This window comes from Phoenix dactylifera, unplaced genomic scaffold (genome assembly GCF_009389715.1).
Source record: "Phoenix dactylifera cultivar Barhee BC4 unplaced genomic scaffold, palm_55x_up_171113_PBpolish2nd_filt_p 000924F, whole genome shotgun sequence".
NCBI lineage: Eukaryota > Viridiplantae > Streptophyta > Magnoliopsida > Arecales > Arecaceae > Phoenix > Phoenix dactylifera.
In genome coordinates, this window is record NW_024068284.1 from 97,645 (window position 1) to 125,438 (window position 27,794).

The following is a 27,794-nucleotide window of genomic DNA, read 5'->3' on the forward strand; positions in this document are numbered from 1 at the left end:
TGTGAGCCGCCATGTAGCACTGCTTGGCGACCAGCTGATCCCCGCGGACCTCGCCTACTCCTTGGCCGGTGGGGAATCGCATGAGTAGATGGCGGGTTGAGACCACAGCTCGGAGGGCATTTAGCCCCGGTCGCCCAAGGATGGCGTTGTAGACTGAGGATAGACGGACCACAAGGAAGTCCGTCCTCACAATGCTTTCCTGGGGAGCGAGGCCGACCATGACAAGGAAGCTAACCTCACCCTCGACTGGGACCGAGTCTCCGGTGAACCCGACTAGTGGGGTATCAATTCTCCGGAGATGTCCTTCTGGCGACCCCATTTTTTGGTAGGCGTGGTAGTACAAAATGTTGGCTGAACTTTCATTGTCAACTAGGACACGTTTTACATCAAACTTATTTACAATCATGGAGATGACCACAGCATCATCGTGAGGGGTCTCAACCCCTTCCAAGTCCTCGTCCGAGAACGAAATGACTTCAGCAGTACGCGGGCGCTTCGGGGAGACTCCTCGGGCTGACCTTCCTGCCGAGGCTCCTCCAATTACATTGATGGTGCCGGCGATAGGCCTGTTGTCGTCCGGATTTTCGGGCGGTGTGGCGTTTTCCGCTGGCCTCCTTTCCTCACGTCGGTTCCTTACGAACCGATTGAGTACTCCGCGGCGGATAAGCGCCTCTATCTCGTCTCGGAGCTGAAAGCAATCCTCCGTGTCGTGCCCGCGATCTTGGTGGAAGCGGCAGTACTTCCTGGGATTGCGGGGAACTCCTGTATCCTGCATAGGAGGCGGAAGTCGGAAAAAATCCCGACCTTCGATTTCCATCAAAATCTCGGCCCGGGGAGCATTGACAGGTGTGTAATTCTCGTACCTCCCTGGGTACGTCCGAGGCTGTGGTGGGGACCTTGGTCGAGGTGGGGTCCTCCGTTGCGGTTGTCCCCGCTGCCGAGGCGGGCTCCTCAGTCGGAGGAGGTTCTTCTCTTGACGGGGGGATCGGCTTCTTTGTCGGCCGCGCTCCTCGCGGCGTTTCTTCTGCTTCCTTGAGGCGGGCTCGACCGCACCCCGCCTGGAGGCGATTGCCTCCTCCGCCTTTGCATATTTCCGAGCTCGGGCCAGCATCTCGGTGAAGTCGGCGGGGAAGCTCTTCTCGATAGAGAAGAGGAATCGATAAGAGCGAACCCCAGTCTTTAGAGCTGACATGGCTATTGACTGGTCCAGCTTGCGAACTTCCCTCGTGGCGGCGGTAAACCGGTCTAGATACTCCTTGAGGGATTCCCCCTCCTTCTGCTTGACATCCAGGAGGGAATCCGACGTCCGCCGTTGGCGTCGGCTGGCAGCAAAATTAGTGGCAAACTGCCTGTCGAGTTGCTCGAAGGAAAATACCGTGTTCGGCTTTAGCCTAGAGAACCAAAGCCGAGCCGTCCCTCGGAGAGTCGCCGGGAAGGCCTTACAAAGTACAGCCTCCGAGGATCCTTGTAGGGCCATGAGAGCTCGGTAACTCTCCAAGTGGTCGAGGGGGTCGGTAATTCCGCTGTAGGGCTCCACTTAAGGCATCTTAAACCTCGCGGGGACCGGCTCATCCTCGATCTGGCGGGAGAAGGGGGACTTGGTAGTGAATTCAAAATCCCCCTCTTGTCTTGCCCTCTTGCGTGGAGCGCTTCGATCTGGCGCTCCAAATGTTCGACTTTCCTGTTGAGCTCTCCAACCCGTGGAATCGCCACCGTGGTTTGCTCCGGCTTACGGTGGTCAGGGGCTGATTCGGCTTCAGAGGGTTGGGGTCTTCTGTTGGGACCTTCCCCCGGCAGCTCTCCCTGGGGGGAGGCCCGCCCTTCGTTGTTGGCCCTGGAGGAGCCGTGAAGATTCTGGCCTGGGAGAATCGGGCCATTGGGAGGAAAATCCGGCAAGACCTGGGCCTGCGGGGGAAGCGTCGGTAAGGCCTCCTCGTGCCGCAGGCCTTGAACGGCAGCGGCCAGGGCCTGAACTTGCTGCACGAGAGCATTGAATTGCTCCGGCTGGACCCGGGGATCCGGGTCAGCCGGAGTAGGCGAATTCTGGACGGAGTGTCCAGGACTCTGTGGGGGACGCTGGGAGATATTGGAGGCTCCCTTACTTCTCAACTTCATGATCGCGACTCGGTCCCTTCCTCTAGTGCCAACTGTTGCTGGAAATTGGACCCGGGGGCGATCGTCGGTCGAGGAGGGGGAGCGGCGGTGGACACAGGAGAGTGGCGGTCCGTCGGCGGGCGGCGTCCTCCGTCGGGGTGCCTGCAGAAAAGCCGGTGGCCGGGTTTTCCTGCGCCGGCCCTCCGATGCTTAAGTCAGAAGGGGGCTATCTGTGTTCAAAGGAGAAAGAGGAGAACAGTATTTTTTGAGTTTTTTTGCCCCCTTTTTTCCTTTTGAGAAGCAAGGGTTCCCTTTTATAGGGGGGTCGGTTTACCTGTGATGTGACGGGGCGAGGCCATCGTACGGCTCGGCATGTTGCTTGGACTGACAAACGATCGGGTGAATCATTGCATTGGTGTCGGAGGTGAGGCCGAGATCAGAGGCTTATCACAGTTGATTGGACTCCGCTGAGCTGATTTGCCATGGAGAGCCGTATGTCCGTAGATAATAGGAGCCATGCGTATTAATTGTTGAGTAAGCCGGAGGTGCGCATTAATAGTTGAGTAGGCCGGAGAGTCGCATTAATTGTTGAGTAAACTGGGGGTTTGCAGAGGTCATACGCAATAAATGCTGGGGCAGTGGCAGGATATGGCCCTCGGCCGGACTTTGGAGGGGTTCGGCCGTAGTAGGTGGTCGACAAGGACAGACCTTTGGGGTCGGAAATTCTCTAGGTCGGACGTTTCGAGGTCGGATGTTCTGAGGTCGGACGTTCAGAGGTCGGACGCCGACCTCAGTCGTCCAAGCTCGGTGGCTATACGGCCTTTTGGAGGTGGGGTTACTATATTGCTGGGGGGAAAACTGTATTCCCCCAACAAATATGATTCTTCAATCACCTAGAATAATAGCGATTGGATCTTTCCTTCCTTGCTCCTCATAAAAGATAGCTGCCAATGGGCAACTATGAACCATATGGAAAGGAGAGAGAGACCTAGCCTTTATATGGAAAATATAAGGGAGCCTTCCCATTAAGGGCTCCAAACTCTAATTGGGTTTTCTGGCCTACATACCAAAATTATCACAACAAATAGGATGCAATCCTATACATCCAAGGTGCACCAAATTCCATAAAACAAAGTGATCACACATCATATTGGGCTTAACCATAGTACCATTATGAGCCATATGTCTAACTTGTTTTATAAAATAAAAAATACGCAATCAGTGGAAGCTCATATTTTGAAATTATTCTAATATTCTCCCACTTGGGTGAACATAGATTGTCATATTAATTTAAAAAATTTTGTTTTGAAAACGACTCTCGGGTCAGACTACATAGGTAGCCATACATATAGCTCAAATGATAATCACATTGGATACATGATCCAGTCCAACAAAAATATCAACATCGAACATAGAAGTTGTTACACCATTTAATCGATGTAAGACCACTCCACAGCTACAAATACTAACATCCTTATCGACATGGATCCCTACATCCAACCAATGTGCTAATATGTAGTATGAACTTAGCACCAAAATGTGATCAAAAGTTATGCTAATTCGCATCAGTCCTCATAAATGCTTCAAAAAGAAGTCACATGTTTCAAAAGAAACTCACATCATGTCTTTATACATTATATCTCGAGATCAAAATGGTATCATAATAAAAGACATATGTGAAATGCATGCTTAAATATAATTATATTTTTGTGCACAAAATACATAATTATAAACGGAGAGATAAATGTTTTTATGATTGAAAGATGTTGGACCCGAAATATATGGGTTGTCTACGTATCCCATAAAAAGGGATTAAGCCAAAATGTAGTTCTTTTACATAAATAATTTCTACTAACCAAAAATATCAAAGGTTTCCATAATGCCTATATTATCAATATGTGTCTTGAAGACTTTCAGTGCGAATCCCTTAGTCAACGGGTTTGCAATCATTGCCTCTGTATTTATATACTCTATTTTGTCTAGGCCTGTTAATGAGCCGAGCCGAGCCCGAGCCTCGGCTCGTTTCATAGAAGCTTAAGCTCAAGCTCGGGCTAGACTCGGTACCGAGCTCTGTATTGGGCTCGAGCTCGGGCTTGCTTGGCAAAGCAAAGGCTTGGGTTTGAGCTTGTAAAGCTCGTTCAATTACAAGCTCAAGCTCGAGCTCGATAACAAGCTCAGGCTCGGGCAGCATTTATGAATAGGCCTGTTAACGAGCCAAGCCGAGTCCGAGTTTATTATCGAGGCCGAGCCCGAGCTCTTCATTGAGAAGCCGAATATATTCCCAGTGTTTTTTACAAGGTATGCCAGCTGAGAAGAACCCTTCTCAGCATTATTGTGCTTATATTCCCAGTGTTTTACAAGGTATGCCAGCTGAGAAGAACCCTTCTCACTGTAACTGGTTAGTTCTAAGAGGCGTTTGAAATCCACAACAGAAGGGTCGTCCTTGATCGTAACATCCTCCAGCTTATCCCGATTCACACCAGGTCTTTTCATGTTAAACTGCTTCTTGGCTTCATTCCCAATACCATCAGGCCACATAGAAGGCAAGACATGCATCCATGTCTGCTTCTTCAATAAAGTCACCTCCCATCTTAAAGATAGTGTAAAACAACTACACTGACGCATCAGTTTATCACTTTTAACATATTAGCTCAAAGCACAAAAAGTTCTAGGCATCATCTCAACAGCATAACCTATCGCCACTGACAGTAAAGTAACATTCAGCTCAGCATTATACTCAATGTCGCTGGAAATTGGATCCGAGGGCGGCTGTCGGCTGAGGAGGAGGAGCTCCGACGAACATTGGCGGGCGGCGATCTGTCGGCGAGCGGCGTCCTCCGTAGGGGGGCCTGCAAAAAGCCGGTGGCCGGGGTTTCCGGCGCCGGCCCTCCGATGCTTAAGTCAGAGGCGGGGCTTAATTTTAAAAAGAAGAGAGGAGGAAGATGTATTCTTGCTGAGTTTTTCTGAGTCCAACCCCCCATTGAGAAGGAGGAGTTCCTCTTTATAGGGGGGGTCGGATTATCTGTGATGTGATGGGGCGAGGTCGTCGTACGACTTAGCACGTTGCTCGAGTTGATGCGCGATCAGGTGAATTAATGCTTTGATGTCGGAGGTGAGGCCGGGATCAGAGAGTTGTCACGGCTGACTGAACACTGCCGAGCCGTTTTGCCGTGGAGGACTGAGGATCCGTAAATAACAGGAGCTACGCGCATTGATTGTTGAGTGAGCCGGAGATACATATTAATTGTTGAGTGAGTCGGAGACATGCATTAATTGTTGAGTGAGTCGGAGACATGCATTAATTGTTGAGTGAGTCGGAGGTTTGCAGAGGTCATACGCATTAAATGCTGGAGGCGGTGGCAGGGTATGGCCCCTGACTGGACTTCGGAAGGGTGCAACTGCGGTAGGTGGACAGCGGGGTTGGATTTTCGAGGTCAAAAGCCCTGAAGCTAGACGCCTGGTGGGGCGCCAGGTCGGGTGTTCTGAAGTCGGACGTCAAGCTCGGCCGTCCGAGGTCGGCCGTCATCCGATCTCGTATCGGCAAGATTCTCATGTACTCGGAGGAACCTGCGTTCCACCAACACTCAACATTCAGCAAAATTCGGTTGCAGTACAAGTGAACTTTCAATGGACAACAGAGCACTGATATTTCAGCTGTAGCTTGGTCTTGACTCTCCTTCAAAATACATCAACAGGGCAAAAACCAACATAATACACCGTTAGAATTGATATCAGTAGTTTCATACAGCATGGAACGAAAAGAAAGAAAGAAACAAAGAAACAAAATATATTCATACCAAAGTGAGCAATGATGATTGCAATGAACAAGCGCAGTATGGTACAAGCTCTAAACTTGTTAACGACATTTAAAGCAAGGAAAGCATAGTATCTGTTGCTGGAAATTGGACCCGGGGGCGGCCACTTAGCTGAGGAGGAGGAGCTCCGGCGAACATTGGCGGGCGGCGATCCGTCGGCGAGCGGCGTCATCCGTGGGGGGCCTGCAAAAAGCCGGTGGCCGGGGTTTCCGGCGCCGGCCCTCCGATGCTTAAGTCAGAGGGGGGCTTAATTTTGGAGAAGGAGAGGGACTGTATTTTCCAGTCCGAAGCCTCTCTTTTGGGAGGAAGAAGCCTCCCTTTTTATAAGGAGAGTGGCAGGATTACCTGTGATGTGACTGGACGAATTAATGGGTTACCGTCACGATTGGACGTGGGCGTGTGAAGTAATGAGTTGCCGTGGATGGCTCGTTCCCATCATGGGAGGAGATGGCGCGTAGCTAGAGCTTGCTTGTGGCGCGCAGTGCAGTACATTCTTGGGAATGGTGAGGCGTTGACAGTCGTAGCAGGGTATGGTCCCTGATTGATATATCATGGCGTGGCCGGCAAGTAAAGCATGGTGCGGTGAGGCTGCTGCAGGGCATGGCCGCAGCATATAGACGACGAGGTCGGCCTTTCGAGCTCAGCAGCCTTCTGTGCTCGTCCTTCTGAGCTCGGCAGCCTTCTGTGCTCGGCCTTCTGGCCTTAGCCTTCTGAGCTCGGCGGCCTGGATGAGCTCGGCAGCCTTTTATGCTCGGCGGCCTGGATGAGCTCGGCAGCTTCTGTGCTCGGCCTTCTAGCCTTAGTCTTCTGAGCTCGGCAGCCTGGATGTGCTCGGCGGCCTGGATGAGCTCGGCCTGGATGAGCTCGGCAGCTTCTGTGCTCGGCCTTCTGGCCTTAGCCTTCTGAGCTCGGCGGCCTGGATGAGCTCGGCCTGGATGAGCTCGGCAGCTTCTGTGCTCGGCCTTCTGGCCTTAGTCTTCTGAGCTCGGCAGCCTGGATGAGCTCGGCAGCTTCTATGCTCGGCCTTCTGGCCTTAGCTTTCTGAGCTCGGCAGCCTGGATGGGCTCGGCCTTCTGGCCTTAGCCTTCTGAGCTCGGCCTGGATGAGCTCGGCAGCTTCTGTGCTCGGCCTTCTGGCCTTAGCCTTTTGAGCTCGGCAGCCTGGATGAGCTCGGCCTTCTGGCCTTAGTCTTCTAAGCTCGGCTCGACTCTTTGAGCTCGGCCTGCATGATGAGCTCGGCCTGCATGATGAGCTCAGGCTTATTGTCAGATTTGGGTGCTTTAATTGTATGTGTGGGGTGGTCTATTTTTTTCCCCAACACTACCCCCCGACTTCTAAGTTTGAGCTGCTTTTTGGCTCGGGCGAAGAAAGTAGTCCAGTCGTCGATCATCCTGTAATATAGCCAAATATATATGGAGATGTGCGTGCCAAGTAGGGTGTACCTCTCATACAGTTGGAATCAAGTGCTTCAGGTCGACTCAGCAGCCTTCTTTGGCTTGTGGTCGACTCAGCTCTCGAGAACGTCGAGACGACACGACAGATCTTCCGCGTCGCACTTCTCCCAGCTGACAAGGCGAAAATTCGGGCCATGAGCCCCCTTTTTTTACTGTCGGAGTCGAGTGTCTCACGCCGAGGTCTGCAGCTTTGCTCCTCGACTAACTTTTGTGGACGCTCTTTTATTCGGGGTCCGCTTTCTAGGGACGCCGGCACAATAGGAGAAATAGTTGCCATTAGAGATCTGTGTGGGCGTTGCTTTGTTGTTATCCACGAACATTTTGGGGGTGCTTTGTTGTCAATCACGAACGTTTTGGGGGGCCGCGAAGGTACTACCCCGTCATTCCGAGGTCGAGGGAGCTCGGGCTCACTGGCGACTCGTCGGGGCATCTCGACCTTAGTCGAGGAGGCGCTACAGGAGGCTGCGAAGGTACTACCCTGTTGTTGGTGTTGAGCGCCACGGAGGGTCGCGAAGGTACTATTCCGTCTTTCCGAAGTGTCGAGGGGTCTGGGCACGCACTGTCGACACTCGGGGCATCTCGACCTTAGTCGAGGAGGCGCTACGGGGGGCCGCAAAAGTACTACCCCATTGTTGGTGTTGAGCGCCACGGAGGGCCGCGAAGGTACTACCCCGTCTTTCCGAAGTATCGAGGGGTCTGGGCACGCACTGTCGACACTCGGGGCATCTCGACCTTGGTCGAGGAGGCACTACGGGGGGCCGCAAAGGTACTACCCCGTTGTTGGTGTTGAGCGCCACGGTGGGCTGCGAAGGTACTACCCCATCTTTCCGAAGTGTCGAGGGGTCTGGGCACGCACTGTCGACACTCGGGGCATCCCGAACTTAGTCGGGGCATCATTGGAGATACATACAGGAGATGGACTTCATTGGCGATCGTGCGCCCTTATTCGGAGCGGGGCGACGTTGGAGATAGGGATACCCGTAGGTCGTTTTTTGGATTCTCCGACCTGAAAATAGATGAAATATTGAAATTATTTGAAGCCAAAGTGGCATCCTGTACCTTTTGGAGATATTTTGATGGCTCTCGAGCTTCGAAGTTCCTCAGGACTTGGCTCAGCACTGGCCTTCTTTGGCTCGATTTTCTGGAAGGTGTTCTGCGCTCGGGCTTCTTAGCTCGGCAGCCTGTTGAGCTCGGCCTTCTGAGCTCGGCTTGCATGAGCTCGGCTTGCATGAGCTCGGCTCGGCCTTCTGAGCTCGGCCTGCATGATGAGCTCGGCTCGGCCTTCTGAGCTCGACAGCATGGATGATGAGCTCGACTCAGTCTTCTGAGCTCGGCTCGGCTCTCTGAGCTCGGCCTGCATGATGAGCTCGGTGATGAGAGCACAAAAGTGCGACCTACATATTACTAAAATTAGTGTTATTGTTAACCGATAATGATAAATTCACTGGATTAATATTATATTTGGGTTTAACATAGATTAGTATAAATTAGAGATAAAATGCACATTGAGTACAAATTTGACTTCAAATCGGATCCGAGTCGGGTTCGGATCCGAGTCGGGTTTGGGTCCGAATCGGGTCCATTTCTTTTGTGCTTTTGGAAAATAATTTTGGGCAAATCTAAATGGGCTATATCATAACTATAAGGTACTGGGTGACCCATGACTTGAAAGAATTGCACTTGACCTCCAGCCAGAATAGATGACCCGTCTACAAGCCAAATTTCATATCACACTATTTTTCTATATGACTAATTGAATGGAACTTGGTATCTCCCAGCCTCTCCAACCTTCCATGCTCGTCCGACTACTGCAGCGTGATCCAAGCACCGTCCCCGCATCTCCAGTGGTCCCGAGTCCTTGCTTCGTTCGAATCACAGCGCCCGCGATCAGCGTCAAGCTCCGTCGATCAAGTGAAGCATTCCTCCCAGCCGTCCGCATTTCTCCCACCGCGTGCCAGCGTCCCCACCTTCCATTCCAGCATCCTCCCCTCTTCCGGATTCAAGCCGTTCACATCCCCCTCATGGCCCAAAGAAGGAAGCTCACAGCCTCCCAAATCAGCGACTTCCCTCACGCGTCCGTGATCTTCTCCTCCGCATCCAAGCATCTGTGCCAGCAGCACCCGAGGAAGGAAGCCAGCGTCCCCACCTTCCACTTCAGCTTCCAGCGATCCCGCGCCCGTGAAGGAAGCCCCAGCATCCTTCCTCCTCCGCGTGTGATCCCGACGATCAAGCCCAGCCGAAGCAGAGAAGATCCTCCGCAATCGTAGCATCTCAGCTCTTCCGGCTTCAGCCCTTCCTCCGCATCAAACTCCCAGCGGCATCGCGTGGCTGAAGAAGGAAGTCCACGTCCCCAAACCGTGATCGGCTCCTCCCTGCAATCACGGAAGATCCCAGCATCCGAAGAAGGAAGCCCCAGCCAAGATCGCTCCTCCTCCGCCTCGCAGCCGTCCATCTCACCGCATCCAGCTCCTCACAGCGCCCGGATCACGCCAAGATCGACTCCTCCCCGCGTCCTCACCGCGTCTGCCATCTCCCTTCCACGGCTATAAGAGGAGAAGGAGGAAGAGGGAAAGGGGTGTGCTCGGTTGGGGTGGAGGCCAAGAAAGAGAGGAAAGGAAAGGGCTCTCTGTCGGCTGGTCCAAGGAGGAAGAAGAAGCTCTGTTTTTGTCCAAAAACAGAGGAGAAGCCCTGTTTTCCGAGAAGAAGGAAGCAAAAAAAAAAAAAAGCTATTTTTTTTTAACTGTTCAACCGAGTTACTTGTTCTTTTTATTTCATTTTTTTTATTTTATGTTCTTGTAATCAATTTCCTTTTCATGAAATCCATCAGTTTCTTTTATGAAATCCGTGTTCTAGGTTCAGTTTAATGTTTGCTTCATATACAATATATTAATTTTCTTTTAGGCAATCCATGCTCTAGGTTTAGTTTAATCTTTGCAGTTTATTTTGAAATTCTTAATTTTAAGATAACTCTGAAATTAATCTTTGCTATTCGACTGGCGATTTTAATTCATATTCTGTCTTTAGAAATCGACCCTAATCTGCATCCAATTTCAATTGCAAAGTTTTCTATCTTCCCTTTGTTTATTTTCAATTAGAGAACATTCAACATCCCTGATATAATGTTTTTCTTTAATCATTCAAAAATCGATTTTGAATCCGAGTAAACGTTTTAATTTTTATGCAACTCCAATCGCCTCCCTGTGGATCGACCTCTTACAACCACTATTCTTCGAGTAGGAAAGGTAAGAGTAGAATTTAAATTAACTTTTGTTCGTCGGTTCTAACAACGATCTGTCTAGCGTATTTTTAGGTAGGCAGGAAAGGACGAACAGAATTTTGGCGCCGTTGTCGGGGAGGCAAATCGAGAAGCAAGAACGATCATGAAGATCAAATTAGATTTTGGATACCCGGAGTGAACGCACTCCGGTAGTAAGTTTTTATTTTTATTAATTTTTCTTATTTTGATTATTTTTAGTTAAGTAATTTTGTAGTTATTATTAGTTATTATAAGTTTTTTTTATTAGTTATTCTGAAATTTGAAATTCGAAATTTAAAGTTTTCTAAAAAAGTAAAAAAAAAATTGAAAAATTTCCAAAATTCAAAAATTCAAAAAATTTAAATTCAAAATTTGAATTCTGTGATTCGAAATTTGAAATTAAAAAAAAAATTTTTTTTTAAAAAAAAGTTAAGTAAATTAAAAATAAAAATTTAAAAAAAAAACAAAAAAAATATATATTATTTTTGCTAGTAATTGATAGGGTGCAATCCCCCGAGGTGATCATACCTCTATTGGGGCTCCTCACGGAGTAATCTCCAGAGCTTATTCAACGGGCATTCGGAGATTGACTGACGCATAAGGATTAGTTTTAGTTTACATTCAAGTTATTCCTATATTAAAAATTAAAAAAAAACAACATAAAATTAAAAAAAAATTAAGAAAAATAAAAATAAAAAAATTGCTTGCTCATTTAATCAGTACAACCTAATGACATTGCATAAACTTTAAAAAATATTGATTATTTGCTGCATTTAGTATTAAGCATTTGCATAAAGTAATTAAGGGCAAAATCCATTAAAAAGATAAGGTCGGAAAGTCATTACCTGTCCTTAGCCCAAAAATCACCACCTTGCATACTTATCCTAAGCCAAATTAAATTAAAATCAAATTAGACGTTGGCCTTAGGGTTTTCGAACTCAATTAGGCTCTTGGAAAGAAGCGGCTGAAAGCCACTCCAGTGAGGATTTAGTAATTGGTGATGTCTAGGAAAGTTTTACAACAGTGAGAACTGTTACGGGTATTGTGGTATCGGTGTATCCCTTCTGGCACCACCGCACACCCCGGGACTTTCCTGGTCACTGGTTACTGGATCACTTAACTGGTAAGCTCAAGCTTAATCTGAAAGGGAGATTAGGAGCTGTCTAATCTAGAGAGAATTTCAGGAACTTTTTAACCAGATAAGTCTCTGTGCAACTAGATTTAAGAAGCTACTAAACCTCACTTAGCTCTAAGACTAATAGGGTCAAATTGTTATGTGGTGTTGATTGTGGTCATCTGTGTCTAGCCCTTCTCTTCTCTTTTAGAATTTCGTTTAGGAGTCGAGTCTAATTAAGTTATTGATAATGTATGCATGGTAGAAGATCATTAAGGGATAAATTAACCCCATTTGATCCTGAGATTGACAGAACTTTTCATCATAACCTGCGAACTGTAAACCAACCGTCGATCTCTACAATGGGTGAACATATTAGAACCCTGAATGAATTGTTTGCACCCGCATCCGCTAGTCCCCCTACTTGCATACTATTACCAATTAATAATGCAGCCCAATTCGAGATTCGGGCTGCAACAATAAACATGTTACCCAAGTTTCATGGGTTCGAGAGTGAACAACCCTACATTCATCTAAACAAATTTTTGACAATCTGTCAAACGTTTAGAAATCAAAATTTAGATGAAGAGGGTATTAAATTAAGGTTATTTTCCATGACTTTAGAGGATCGTGCTGCTGCATGGCTGTATTCCCTAGCTTCAAATTCCATCACATCATGGGAATAACTATCTAGGAAGTTCATGGCTAAGTTCTATCCCATGGTGAAGACTGAAAAAATTAAGGATGCCATCAGAACTTTTAGAGAAAAATCTAAGGAGGAATTTTCTCAACTTTGGAAAAGATTCCATGATCTTTTGGTCAAGTGCCCGCACCATGGGCTTGACAAGGCTGATCTAGTACATTTCTTTTACAAAGGACTACCTCCAGCACATAGAAACATGATCGAGTCCATGCACAAGGGTAGGTTCATGAACCAAACCCCGGATCAAGCCTATGAATTTCTTGTTGACTTAGCCGAGAACGCCCAAAATTGGAGTAGCTATGGTGAGGAAATAAATAGAGATGAGTTCGGGTCTAGAAAACCAGGTAATTATGAAATGAAGGCAGACCCAGAACTCAAAAATGTCATGTCCAATCTGGTGACTGGAATGAACAACTTAAGCAAGAAGTTTGATGCTTTCACTGTTTCTACAAGCTCGAGTTCATACAAAGAGTTAAATCCCATAATGAAAGTGGATCACGAGCCACATAGTTTATGTATCTTGTGTAATAGTTCTGAGCATCTAGTGGAGTGCTGTCCTAGTTTACCCAACATTAAGGCTGAGCAGGCAAATGCTCTAAACTCATATAGTGCCTTCAAGAAGCCCACTCCCAATTCATTCAGCCCAGTTTACCACCCTGATAATAGGTTCCATCCAAATTTCTCATACAAGCAAAATGAACCTATTCAGCATCAAGGTGGTCCACCAGGTTTTCAGAAGAATTTTTTCAGGATAGGTCCATCACAAATAAACCAATCATTGGCTCCACCTATCCCTACTTATAGTGCCCCTATTCCTCAGCAAACTACATCATTGGAAGCCATGATGGCTAACATGATGAAGCAGCAACAAGACTTCATCCAACAACAACAACAGACCAACATGGCTCAAACCCAGACTAACCAATTCCATGCGCAAGCGATTGCAAAACTTGAGGTTAGTCTGAGCCAAATAGCCAACTCTCTAGGGGATAGGAAGAAAGGTGAATTGCCCAGTCAGCCAGTGCCTAATCCTAGTAGGCAACAGAATCAAGGGCCGAGAGGCCAGTTTCATATTGATTCTAATGGAAACCCTATCCATGAAGTCCAGGCAATTACCACCTTACGGTCTGGCAAGCAAGTGGACAACAAGGTCCAACTTCCTGTGCAAGAAAAAGAAGAAAAGCATGAGCCAAACCCCACCCAGAAAAAGACACAAGAACAGGGAGCACAAGGAATAGAGGAGAAACCAATAGAAACTTACACACCTAAGGCTCCCTTTCCTAGTAGACTACAAGACTCAAAGAAAAAATCTCAGTACGATGAAATCATGGAAGTCTTTAAAAATGTCCAGATAAATTTACCCTTCCTAGATGCCATCAGACAGATCCCCTCCTATACAAAATTTTTAAAAGACCTAACCACGGTAAAAAGGAAAACCAGTATTCCTAGGCAAGCTGTGATGGCTGCACAAGCCTCATCTCTTATTCAACAGCAGATTGCCCCAAAATACAAGGACTCTGGTTGCCCCACTGTTGAAATTAAAATAGGAGAAACCATCATTCGGAGAGCCCTATTAGACTTAGGAGCAAGTGTAAACCTATTACCCTATTCTGTCTACACCGAACTAGGTTTGGGGGAATTAAAACCCACAAACATTACCTTGTCATTAGCAGATAGGACTGTGAAGTATCCCAAAGGAATTGTAGAGGATGTGATTGTAAAAGTTAATGAATTCTACTACCCTGTGGATTTTGTAGTCCTTGAAACTGAATCAGTAAAAAATCCAGAAAGTCACATCCCGGTGATCCTAGGTAGACCATTTTTGGCCACTTCAAATGCTGTGATTAGTTGCCGAAATGGAATAATGACTCTAGCCTTTGGGAACATGACTGTCCAGCTCAATGTTTTTCATAGTAGTAGTCAGTCAACTGAGATGGACGATTTGGAAGAAATTCACAAGATTGAGAATATAATTAGCAGTTCTTTTGAAGAATCGAGTTATTCTGACCCATTAGAAAGATGTTTGGCTAATTTTGGTCAAGATTGTGTGTCAAGTCAAGAGGTTAATGCATTGTTAGATTCCATTCCAGCGATGGATACTAGCAGATGGGCCACCAAGTTTGAATCATTGCCTATTTCGGAATCTCAGCTAGTGTCATCTAATGTCAAACCTCCACAACTAGAACTTAAAGACCTTCCCGAAAACTTGAAGTATGCATTTCTTGGAGAAAACAAGACCTTACCTGTTATAATTGCATCGAATCTAACTAAAGAACAGGAAGAGAAGCTGTTAAGTATCCTTCGGAAGAATCAGGAAGCTATCGGTTGGTCTATAGCTGATATTAAGGGGATTAGTCCTTCTGTGGTCCAACATAAAATCCATCTAGAAGAAGATGCAAAAATTTCTAGAGAACCACAAAGGCGACTTAATCCAATCATGAAGGACGTAGTTCGAGCCGAGGTCATCAAGCTTTTAGATGCAGGGATTATATATCCTATTTCTGATAGTCAGTGGGTAAGCCCAGTTCAAGTCGTATCTAAAAAGTCTGGCATCACTGTGGTGAAAAATGATCACAATGAGTTAGTCCCTACTCGAGTCCAGACGGGATGGCGAGTATGCATCGACTATAGGAAGCTTAATGCCATGACTAGGAAAGACCACTTTCCTCTACCCTTCATCGATCAAATGCTAGAACGGCTAGCTGGCCACTCCCATTACTGTTTCCTCGATGGTTATTCTGGATATAACCAAGTCCCTATCGCACGTGAGGATCAAGAGAAAACCACATTCACCTGTCCTTATGGTACTTTTGCCTATCGTCGCATGCCTTTTGGGCTATGCAATGCACCAGCTACATTCCAACGGTGTATGATGAGTATTTTCTCCGACATGGTGGAGAAATTTTTAGAAGTTTTCATGGATGATTTTTCTGTATTTGGATCTAATTTTGAGGAATGCCTACACCACTTGACACTTGTTGTAGAACGCTGTAAACAGAAAAACTTAGTTCTTAACTGGGAGAAGTGTCATTTCATGGTAGAATCAGGTATTGTTTTAGGACACATTGTGTCACAAAGGGGAATTGAGGTGGATAAGGCCAAAGTAGAATTAATTGCTAAATTGCCACCTCCCAAAACTGTTAGGGAAGTCAGATCCTTTTTAGGGCATGCGGGTTTTTACTGCCGCTTTATCAAGGATTTCAGTAAATTGTCGAAACCCTTATGCGATTTGTTGACGAAAGATGCTATTTTTAATTTTTCGCCAATTTGTATAACTGCTTTCGAAAGACTAAAGTCTGAACTAACTTCAGCACCCATCATAAGGAGTCCTGATTGGAGTCGTCCTTTTGAAATCATGTGTGATGCATCCGATTATGCCATAGGTGCTGTCTTAGGTCAGCGAGTAGAGAAGCTTCCCCATGTGATTCATTATGCGAGCAAAACTCTGAATGACGCCCAACTTAACTATTCTACCACTGAAAAAGAATTGTTGGCAGTGGTTTTTGCCCTAGATAAATTTCGTCCCTACCTGATAGGATCTAAGGTTCTTGTTTATTCCGATCATGCCGCCCTTAAGTACCTTCTCACAAAGAAGGATGCTAAGGCAAGGCTCATTCGTTGGATCCTATTGCTCCAGGAATTTGATCTCGAAATTCGAGATAAAAAGGGATCTGAAAATGTTGTAGCTGACCACTTGTCCAGATTAATTGTTGAATCATCTGGAGAATCCATGCCTGTGTCCGAGACCTTCCCTGATGAACAATTAATGATGATTTCCCATACCAATGTTCCATGGTATGCTGATGTAGTCAACTACCTTGTTACTGAACAAATGCCCAGCTCTTGGACCAAACAAGAGAAATTTCGCTTCCTAGCTCGTGTAAAATGGTATTTTTGGGATGAACCATACCTGTTCAAATACTGTCCTGATCAAATCATCAGACGATGCATCCCTGAACACGATCAAAGGAATGTCCTTTCCTTTTGTCATGACCACACTTGTGGTGGTCATTTCAGTGGTAAAAAGACGGCTGCAAAGGTCTTGCAGTGCGGATTCTATTGGCCCACACTATTTCACGACTCACACGAGTATTGCAAATCATGTGACCGATGTCCAAGACTAGGAAAAATTTCAAGAAAAAATGAGATGCCCCTGAACCCAATCTTAATTGTAGAAATCTTTGATGTTTGGGGCATTGATTTTATGGGTCCTTTTCCTATGTCATTTGGGCACCAGTACATACTCCTAGCTGTTGACTATGTATCTAAGTGGATTGAGGCTATCGCGTGTAAGACCAATGATCACAAAGTAGTGATCAAGTTTCTTAAGGAGTCTGTCTTCGCTCGCTTTGGCACCCCTCGTGCTATCATTAGTGATGGGGGGAAACATTTTTGCAATAGAATTTTTAAAGCCCTTGCTAGGAAGTACAACATCACCCATAAGGTCGGTACACCATATCATCCACAAACGAGTGGACAAGTTGAGATTTCCAACAGAGAAATCAAGACCATCCTTGAGAAAACTGTCAATCCATCTCGAAAGGATTGGTCCCTTAGGTTAACAGATGCATTGTGGGCATATCGTACGGCCTACAAAACACCAATTGGAATGTCCCCATACAAGATTGTCTATGGCAAGGCTTGCCATTTACCTGTCGAGTTAGAACACAAGGCCTATTGGGCAATCAAACGCTTAAATTTCGATCTCGACAAGGCGGGAGAACATAGAAAGCTTCAGCTTGACGAGCTTGAAGAAATTAGGAACGATGCTTACGAGTGTGTTAAGAAGTACAAGGATCGTATGAAAGTCATGCATGATAAAATGATTACTCGTAAAGAGTTTTACCAAGGACAAAAAGTTCTCTTATATGATTCTCGATTACATCTATTCCCTGGAAAACTTAAATCCCGCTGGACTGGCCCATACACGGTAGAGAAAGTACATCCGCATGGTGCGGTAGTAATATGCAATACTAAAGATGGTAGGTCATTTCAAGTTAATGGACATCGTTTAAAACCATACCTTGAGTATTTGAGTCCAGAAGTCGAGGAGACACTTCTGACCGACCTTGTGTATCATGAATGAATTATAATTGTCTGGCTGAAGACATAAAACTTAGCGCTCTTGGGAGGCAACCCAACATATGAATATCTTCTAATAAAAAAAAAATTACTAACATGCAGGTTTGGGGAATTTTACCCCAATTTTCAATTTACCTACCCATATCAGGTAACTTCTCCTCTGTCCTCTTACTACTTTAATTTTTCTTTAACATTGAGGACAATGTTAGATTTAAGTTTGGGGGTATTTTTAAGCATTTGGAATTTTTATAAAAAAAAATTAATTTTTTTTGGAAATTAAAAAAAATAAAAAAAAAATTAGAACACACAAGGTATATAAAATCTAAGAGCCCAATGACTAGTTGGAAGTAGTGCAAAGTGAGTTCTTTTTATTAAGTTCCTTTTAGTGAGTTGTAAGCTAATTAGTGCTTTGAATTTCACAACACATCTGGCCTGCATTTTCTAAGGTATAGGTTCGACATTGTGTTGAGAATATGGTAGCAACCTCGAATCCTGATGAACCATCTTTTTCTGATCCAAAAAAAAAAAAAACTAATTGGTGGATTTAGTCAGGTACATCGAAAAGGGCTACCTATTGTCAAAGGCCAGCGGACTTGTGATGAGGAACCCGAGCATAGGTCCGTAGGGGAGTCTTGATGCCCGACACCTCATGCCAACTGGTGTGAGAATTGTCGACTAATTGCTCGCTACATGGAGGAATCATCACAGGAGTAAAAGTGCACAATATATACATTATCATTTCCCTTTAAAAAAAAAACACAAAAAAAAATCTGAAAAACAAAAAAAAATGTATATTGACCTTAAGAAAGACAATAGTGTGAAAGCCGTCGTTGTAAAAATTCGAGTAAACTGGAATATTACAGATAAAGCCCATGAGGTATTAAAGTAAACATCCACAGCTCTCGAAATCCTGCAGAAAAGATGATTTTGAATCAGCAAATAGGTCTTGTCCGACCAATTCTTGGAAACTACTAATATTAGCGATATTTTGGAGATCCAAAACCTTAGCTTGTGCATGGTCCAAACTTCACTGAGCACTCAAGTATAAATAAGTTTTACAACTCCCTAACGGAAAACTTAATGACTTCAACTTAAATTGCATACTAACCTAGAATTTGGGCTACTTAGTAATTAAAACCTTGTGTGCTTTTGAAATTCTTATCAGTTATGTACTTGAAATTAGACTTTCATTTCATAAAATAAATTTTATTTTGGGATTGAAGTTTGTGGGTAACTTCACTGCAAACCCTCACGAGACAACACTCGTCCACTAGGGTAACCTAGGGGTTTAAAGGCTTGTTGCACGTGCTAAGTGCAATTGTAATGCTCTACGAAAGTGAGTATTTATCTTAGGATAGTTAATAAATAACACTTTTGCTCTCTCATTTTATCATTTTCGCACCGAATTGCTAGAGACTAGCAATAAGCTAGTTGGGGGTTGTGATGAGAGCATAAAAGTGCGACCTACATATTACTAAAATTAGTGTTATTGTTAACCGATAATGATAAATTTACTGGATTAATATTATATTTGGGTTTAACATAGATTAGTATAAATTAGAGATAAAATGCACATTGAGTACAAATTTGACTTCAAATCGGATCCGAGTCGGGTTCGGATCCGAGTCGGGTTTGGGTCCGAATCGGGTCCATTTCTTTTGTGCTTTTGGAAAATAATTTTGGGCAAATCTAAATGGGCTATATCATAACTATAAGGTACTGGGTGACCCATGACTTGAAAGAATTGCACTTGACCTCCAGCCAGAATAGATGACCCGTCTACAAGCCAAATTTCATATCACACTATTTTTCTATATGACTAATTGAATGGAACTTGGTATCTCCCAGCCTCTCCAACCTTCCATGCTCGTCCGACTACTGCAGCGTGATCCAAGCACCGTCCCCGCATCTCCAGTGGTCCCGAGTCCCTGCTTCGTTCGCATCACAGCGCCCGCGATCAGCGTCAAGCTCCGTCGATCAAGTGAAGCATTCCTCCCAGCCGTCCGCGTTTCTCCCACCGCGTGCCAGCGTCCCCACCTTCCATTCCAGCATCCTCCCCTCTTCCGGATTCAAGCCGTTCGCATCCCCCTCATGGCCCAAAGAAGGAAGCTCACAGCCTCCCAAATCAGCGACTTCCCTCACGCGTCCGTGATCTTCTCCTCCGCATCCAAGCATCTGTGCCAGCAGCACCCGAGGAAGGAAGCCAGCGTCCCCACCTTCCACTTCAGCTTCCAGCGATCCCGCGCCCGTGAAGGAAGCCCCAGCATCCTTCCTCCTCCGCGTGTGATCCCGACGATCAAGCCCAGCCGAAGCAGAGAAGATCCTCCGCAATCGTAGCATCTCAGCTCTTCCGGCTTCAGCCCTTCCTCCGCATCAAACTCCCAATGGCATCGCGTGGCTGAAGAAGGAAGTCCACGTCCCCAAACCGTGATCGGCTCCTCCCTGCAATCACGGAAGATCCCAGCATCCGAAGAAGGAAGCCCCAGCCAAGATCGCTCCTCCTCCGCCTCGCAGCCGTCCATCTCACCGCATCCAGCTCCTCACAGTGCCCGGATCACGCCAAGATCGACTCCTCCCCGCGTCCTCACCGCGTCTGCCATCTCCCTTCCGCGGCTATAAGAGGAGAAGGAGGAAGAGGGAAAGGGGTGTGCTCGGTTGGGGTGGAGGCCAAGAAAGAGAGGAAAGGAAAGGGCTCTCTGTCGGCTGGTCCAAGGAGGAAGAAGAAGCTCTGTTTTTGTCCAAAAACAGAGGAGAAGCCCTGTTTTCCGAGAAGAAGGAAGAAAAAAAAAAAAAAGCTATTTTTTTTTAACTGTTCAACCGAGTTACTTGTTCTTTTTATTTCATTTTTTTTATTTTATGTTCTTGTAATCAATTTCCTTTTCATGAAATCCATCAGTTTCTTTTATGAAATCCGTGTTCTAGGTTCAGTTTAATGTTTGCTTCATATACAATATATTAATTTTCTTTTAGGCAATCCATGCTCTAGGTTTAGTTTAATCTTTGCAGTTTATTTTGAAATTCTTAATTTTAAGATAACTCTGAAATTAATCTTTGCTATTCGACTGGCGATTTTAATTCATATTCTGTCTTTAGAAATCGACCCCTAATCTGCATCCAATTTCAATTGCAAAGTTTTCTGTCTTCCCTTTGTTTATTTTCAATTAGAGAACATTCAACATCCCTGATATAATGTTTTTCTTTAATCATTCAAAAATCGATTTTGAATCCGAGTGAACGTTTTAATTTTTATGCAACTCCAATCGCCTCCCTGTGGATCGACCTCTTACAACCACTATTCTTCGAGTAGGAAAGGTAAGAGTAGAATTTAAATTAACTTTTGTTCGTCGGTTCTAACAACGATCTGTCTAGCGTATTTTTAGGTAGGCAGGAAAGGACGAACAGAATTTTGTAAAAAATTCCAAATGCTTAAAAATACTCGGCTCGGCCTTCGGAGCTCAGCGGGGGCTTCAGTGATGGCAACGCTCTGAAGGAGAGCAACGTCGCGGGCACCGTCCTGAGGACTTACGCTCGTGAGGAGGGAGTACATGCTGGTTTCTTGCTGCCGGAAGACAGAAGACTTGGAAGGATAATGGGATTTAATGAGGTTGTACTCTCCTTCTCCAGACCTCAGCTTTTATTTCTCTTTTCCTCCAACTCGTTGACGTGAGACTTGGGCTACTACTTCTCACTGGTTGCCCCCACATACGTCGTTGCAGCGGGAGCCATGTCTGATTCGAGATGGCTCGGGAGAAAGTTTCTTCCTCTGCTTAATATGAACCCGTGGAGGCGGCACAGGAGGGGCCTCCACTTGTTGCAGGCTTAGTGCTCGGGTTGGACTTGTGGAACTTGATCTACCGGAGATCTTGATGGTAAATTCTGGACTGAGCGTTCGGGACTTGGAGCATGATACCGAGAGGCGTTAAAGACTCCTCTGCTCCTTTGTTTCATGGCCGCAACTCGGGCCCTTCCTCTAGCGCCAACTGTTGCTGGAAATTGGACCCGGGGGCGGCCACTTAGTTGAGGAGGAGGAGCTCCGGCGAACATTGGCGGGCGGCGATCCGTCGGCGAGCGGCGTCATCCATGGGGGGCCTGCAAAAAGTCGGTGGCCGGGGTTTCCGGTGCCGGCCCTCCGATGCTTAAGTCAGAGGCGGGTTTAATTTTGGAGAAGGAGAGGGACTGTATTTTCCAGTCCGAAGCCTCTCTTTTGGGAGGAAGAAGCCTCCCTTTTTATAAGAAGAGTGGCAGGGTTACCTGTGATGTGACTGGGCGAATTAATGGGTTACCGTCACGATTGGACGTGGGCATGTGAGGTAATGAGTTGCCGTGGATGGCCCGTTCCCATCATGGGAGGAGATGGCGCGTAGCCAGAGCTTGCTTGTGGCGCGCAGTGCAGTACATTCTTGGGAATGGTGAAGCGTTGACAGTCGTAGCAGGGTATGGTCCCTGATTGATATATCATGGCGTGGCCGGCAAGTAAAGCATAGTGCGGTGAGGCTGCTGCAGGGCATGGCCGCAGCATATAGACGACGAGGTCGACCTTCCGAGCTCGGCAGCCTTCTGTGCTCGTCCTTCTGAGCTCGGCAGCCTTCTGTGTCGGCCTTCTGGCCTTAGCCTTCTGAGCTCGGCGGCCTGGATGAGCTCGGCAGCCTTCTATGCTCGGCGGCCTGGATGAGCTCGGCCTGGATGAGCTCGACAGCTTCTGTGCTCGGCCTTCTGGCCTTAGTCTTCTGAGCTCGGCAGCCTGGATGAGCTCGGCCTGGATGAGCTCGGCAGCTTCTGTACTCGGCCTTCTGGCCTTAGCCTTCTGAGCTCGGCGGCCTGGATGAGCTCGGCAGCTTCTGTGCTCGGCCTTCTGGCCTTAGTCTTCTGAGCTCGGCAGCCTGGATGAGCTCGGCAGCTTCTATGCTCGGCCTTCTGGCCTTAACCTTCTGAGCTCGATAGCCTGGATGGGCTCGGCCTTCTGGCGTTAGCCTTCTGAGCTCGGCAACCTGGAGGAGCTCGGCAGCCTTCTGAGCTCGGCTCGGCCTGGATGAGCTCGGCAGCTTCTGTGCTCGGCCTTCTGGCCTTAGCCTTCTGAGCTCGGCAGCCTGGATGAGCTCGGCCTTCTAGCCTTAGTCTTCTGAGCTCGGCTCGGCTCTCTGAGCTCGGCCTGCATGATGAGCTCGGCCTGCATGATGAGCTCAGGCTTGTTGTCAGATTTAGGTGCTTTAATTGTATGTGTGGGGTGGTCTATTTTTTCCCCCAACAGTATCAAAACTAGTTAACTTCGAGAACTCGCAGTTGGTTGTCATCCAAAAGGGAAAAGGACAGTAACACAACAATCAATATTGGAGACACAAAGTCTACCAGTGACCTCTCACCATTGACCTAATTCTAGGTGGAGAAACCAGTATGGCTCCATCTCCTCTAACGAAAAGAAAGGGCACAGTGCCTGGTGGTCTGAAAGAACAGTTGATAAGAAAAATAAGAAATCATGGATTTACTTCAACAGAAGCAATGATCAGTAACTTCGTAAATAATCACTAAGAAAACAGGAACTAAAATTAACTGTTGATGTCAAAATCTGGTAGATTATCAAGAGCTTCAACAAATAGGTAAAATTAAAACATTTTTTATTTTGCTCACTTTGACCACCTTCAGTGAGCCAGTATTCAGGCACCATTGCAAAATAAGTGAAGTTTCAATAGGTGTTCCAGCTAATAGGCCTAGCTCCTGAAATTGAAAAAGATCTTTAAAATTTAAAACCCAATTCCAGCAATTACATGTGATTTTTTAAATTCATGATGTCTTTCCTTTGATCTTATAATTTTGGAAACTAATCACCTGATTATGCATCAAAACTAGGGATCAAATTCGGCTATTCAGTTTCGCATAAATTACAGCATCTGTCTCTGCAGAAAAAGATAAGAATATTAAGAAATCAAAATATAACCATTTACATCATATGGAAGCTAAAAATCAACTAAAGATTAGTCTATATGACCAAAACAAATAAGAGTTATTGTAAGGCCAAATAATAATCTATAAAACTTGTAACTAATGTCAACATCTTGAGTGCTCACTATTGAAGATTCCAGAGGTTCTGCATCCAATAGTAGTACAATAATACAACTGACAAATTTAAAGAAAGCTGTCCTTCGTGGACAGCAAATTCATGCAGTAACCCAAAGTAAAGGATACTGTTCGCATGAAATTGTCAAATAAAAACGAAGACAAATGACCAATGTAGATGGCAGCAGCACTTGGGATATCATTCATGCGCAAAGCCAAATGCTAAATGAAGCATTATCTTGAGTAGAAGAATAACAATAAGGTACCTCCTGCTCATAGGTATATGAACTTGGACCAAAATTTCTTTGCAAAGAAGTCATATAATTTTTATCTGCACCCCTAGCTTCATCTTCAGCATTGTAATACAGACATCAATCTGTACCATAAAATGACGACCCGGAACTAAAGGATGTAAAACCATGAACATGACTAACTTGTTTCTATTGATCCATCAAGTGGGCTGGCAATTGTTGAAATGGTCACAGACAAAAAAAGGCAATGACAACAAGCCCGTTCACAGACAAAAAAGAAAAGAATTAACCACATCCAAGCACAAAGACAATGACAATAAAAGAGAATTTAAATGGTCTAAGTGAAACCCCAACAAACTAAAAAACATCTGATACAAATCAAGTTCTACAAAAGAGTTCAAGAAGCATAATAAACATAATAAATTTCAAGTTCTCAAGTAGTCTAGTTTAGACCAGTCTCTGTGTTCCATTGCATAAACTCTTCATCACCCTGTAAATTAAACAAGAAACCAGAAATTATAAATTGAAAAACTAACTACTAAAAGATATTAAATATTATAAATGATACTTACATTTGATGACTGCTCCAATCCAAGCTCATGACGCAACCAATCTCCAGTACAAATGAAAGCTTGTACAGTCTCAGGCTTCAAAGAGCTACGATATTGATCAAGCACTCTACCTTCAGCACTAAATGCAGCCTCTGAAGCAACAGTAGAAATAGGAATGGATAGTATGTCCCGAGCCATTTTTGATAGATAGCGAAATTTTAGGGTGTTAGCTTTCCACCAGTTTAAAGCATCAAACTTGTCATGGTCTTCATCACTAGGCCTGTAAATACCTTCTTCTAGATATATGTCCAACTTAGTTTTGTTTGCAGGAATAACATCCTCATGTTGTTTAGCCCACATATCAAAGTCATCATCATCCCTTCTTTTTCTTTTCAGTTTGGAGGAGGTACTAGTGACATTGCTAGTAGAGCATATCTAAAGCTTCATGAACATCATCAATATGGCGTTGAAAAACATCCACACCATAAAGTTTTAGAAAACAAAATATAATGAGCCGCATTTTATAGCAAGAGGATTCCAAACTATTTCAATTGCCATTAGTAAGTTACAGTCTCCCCAATACTTCTCAAATTTTTCATTCATTCTTCGAGTCATGCGCATCACAAAATCTCTAGTATCGAAGGACAGATTATTTAATTTCTTCTTCACTCTCCAAATTTCTTTAAGGAACAAATTTGAAGTTGGATGTTGACGTCCTGAGAACAATTCTATGGCTTCATTAAAAACTTCTAAAAATTTTGAAACCTCTATAGCTCGTATCCAGTCCTCCTCGGATGGTAACCATTTGTAGTTGGAATATCTTTCTTTGTACATTGGAAACACCGGTTTGAACTCCAATGCTGACTCTAGCATTTCATATGTTGAGTTCCATCGAGCAGGCACATCAAGTTGAAGAATTTTAGAAGTTGACAACTTCAACTGTTTAACAATTCCATTAAACTTATGAAGTCGTGAAGGAGACATCTTCAGATATTTCACACTTTCGCGGATATTCTCAATTGCATCCCGTATTTCTGCTAAACCATCTTGTGCCATTAGGTTCCAAATATGTGCACAACAGCGAACATGAAATATTTTTTCATTGAAGTAAAGCTTTTCGTTGATTGCAAAATTATCCCTGAAGACCTTGACTGTTGTTTCATTCGAAGATGCATTGTATAACATAATAGTGAAAACCTTATCTTTAATCCCCCATTCAGTTAGACACTGAAGAATACAATCAGCAATTGTAATTCCCATGTGGGAAGGTGCCAAGCTATAAAATTTTAAAATTCTCTTTTGCAACTTCCATTCAGAATCTAAGAAATGTCCAGTGAGGCAAATGTATCATATTATTTGATTTGAGGTCTATAGATAAGACGTTAAGCTAATTCTATCAACATTTCTTAACATTGACCTCAACTTTTGCTTCTCAATTGCAAACATTTTCATGCAGTCACTCCTCAAAGTAACCCGCTTTATTAGCTCAAATTTCGGGTTAAGAGCTTTACAGAATAAAACAAAGAACTGATGTTCCACCATCCTAAAAGGATACTCATGCACTATATTCATCTTTGCAAGAATCTCGCTTACCTTATCTTTATCATACTTGTAAGTTGCGAGCATTGCATGACTTTGAATAGCCTCAAAAGACAATAAGCTTTGTTTTAACTCTTTGTCTTCGCTAGACTTAGAAAGTTTTCGAGGCATGCAAGCTTTTAAATATCTTTTAAGATGAGTTGTGGCACCCCCCTTCTTCTGTGCCAATTTAGTGCTACAATGATTGCATTTGCCTTTGTGTTGCCATCTATTGTTACAATTTCAAATTCAGTCCACACCTCAGATCTCTTCCTCTTGTTTGGGTTATCTCAAGATTGTTCTATACCCATTTCTTCCATTTCGTCTATTACATTATCTTTATCAATAATATTTTCCAATTCAATAATTTTGTTTGCACTATAAGCTGTAGAGGCATATTGATCGGATTAAGGTTGGCAATCTGACATTTCTTTAAAAATATAAATAACCAATCAAATTACATATTTAGTACATAAGCATGCCATACAAAGCCTATTCAAGGACAAAACAAAACCACACAAAATGACAATCAATCTAAAACAATCATTAAAGATCAATGCCATTGAGAAGAAGAATTTGTGCTCAAAGCAAGACAATGGAAGAAAGCAGGAATAGCACAAAACAGACATAAGAAGCAAGGTCAGGTTTAAAAGATCAAACACTTAGTAATTAACCTGAAGACACTATTCATGATCTAGATTGATTTTGCTTAGGACACTATTCACACATGCACACATTTGAAAGAGAAATTCACATCTAGTCGCCTACAGAATTATTGCCATGTTATAGGAACAAATGCATGAATAATATAGAAAAATGGCATGCATATTCATAGAAATACAATGTTAGGTACAAAGGCATTGACCTTGATAATCTTATTCTCTAAATTTAGAATGGATTTTAATACCTTGAGTACAACAAAAAAAAGGTGATACAGACAGAAATTGAAAACTTGTTCCATGAAAAATACTTACTCAACAGTCCTAATGGAAATCAAAAGAAATTATAGAATTAAAATTAAATAAATACAAGCAAAATAACAATGAAATACCTCTTTTCTTTTTGTCACGCTTCCTCTTGAGTCTTGACCTCGTGAAAGGTATCTAAAAAGGCATTGCACTCGTTAATACAACTCCTAGTTAAACCCATCCATTAAAACCCATTATAACAAAAGCTCAAATCTCACCTCCGAAGGTGAGAAACAAGGGCACTAGGATCACTTTCTCTCTCACTTTCTTTGAAGCCAAACAGAACCTAAAACTTTCAGAGATCCACTAGGATCTTTTCCTAAAATCAATTAATGGGATTCTTTTAATCGAGGACTCACCTCGTTTTGCTTACAATAATCGACGACGGTCTAGCAATTCCCGTCCTTAGCCACATCGGTAGGCCAGCTAGGGATGGGGATGATGGCCGAGATCGATGACATAAGGCGAGTTTGAAATCGGCGACCGGCAGACCGGAAGGTTGGTGAGGTGGAGGATCTGGAGCGGAGGTCGCTGACGGAGATGGAGGTCGCACCAAAAGCAGATAAGCAAAGAGATGATGGAGCAAAGAGATGATGGAGCAACGAGATGACGGTAGAGGAGCAAAGAGGAGAACCAGATTCCCGTTGCGATGGAGGCCGTCGCGATGAGGAGAAGTGAGGAAAGAAGAGGAAACTCACCGAGATGCCGAGGAGGATGATGAGAAAGAAGAGAAGCACCACGCCGGGAGGAGGAATGGAGGATGGTTGGAGTCTGTCTTGGAGAGGAGCCGAGGAGGCTTAGCCTTTTAGGAAATTAGGAGACTAGGAGTCTAGGAGAGCTAGGGAGGAGGGCTTGGCCTGTTGGATGCAGGGTTTGG

The 27,794-nt window shown here is 44.7% G+C and overlaps 1 protein-coding gene across 6 annotated transcripts; it reads right to left on the reverse strand.

Annotated features, from left to right (window-relative positions):
• Nucleotides 1-22,771: 22,771 nt before the first annotated feature.
• LOC113462125 (zinc finger BED domain-containing protein DAYSLEEPER-like) lies at nt 22,772-27,749 on the reverse strand. Of its 6 annotated transcripts, none has more exons than XR_005509325.1 (5): nt 27,616-27,749; nt 27,277-27,448; nt 27,001-27,052; nt 24,393-24,523; nt 22,772-24,310 (listed from the first exon to the last, which is right to left on the reverse strand). XR_005509325.1 is itself a non-coding variant. In XM_026802036.2 (2 exons), exons 1-2 carry the CDS (start codon nt 24,729-24,731, stop codon nt 24,263-24,265), a joined length of 387 nt encoding a protein of 128 aa, XP_026657837.1. In that variant the 5' UTR covers nt 24,732-26,967; the 3' UTR covers nt 22,772-24,262. The 6 variants fall into 6 exon arrangements, 1 of the variants encoding a protein (XP_026657837.1); XR_005509323.1 differs by having other exon boundaries at nt 22,772-23,230; nt 23,342-24,310; nt 27,277-27,749; XR_005509326.1 differs by adding an exon at nt 27,136-27,184 and having other exon boundaries at nt 27,277-27,749.
• Between the last annotated feature and the right edge of the window lie 45 nt (nt 27,750-27,794).

Bases quoted from the DNA above. Each gene is read 5' to 3' on its own strand.
- LOC113462125 (XM_026802036.2), bottom strand. From the start codon at position 24,731: ATGTGGGCTAAACAACATGAGGATGTTATTCCTGCAAACAAAACTAAG. The intron at 24,311-24,392 runs GTAAGTATCATT...TTTAATTTACAG, and splicing joins GATTGGAGCAGTCATCAAAT to GGTGATGAAGAGTTTATGCA.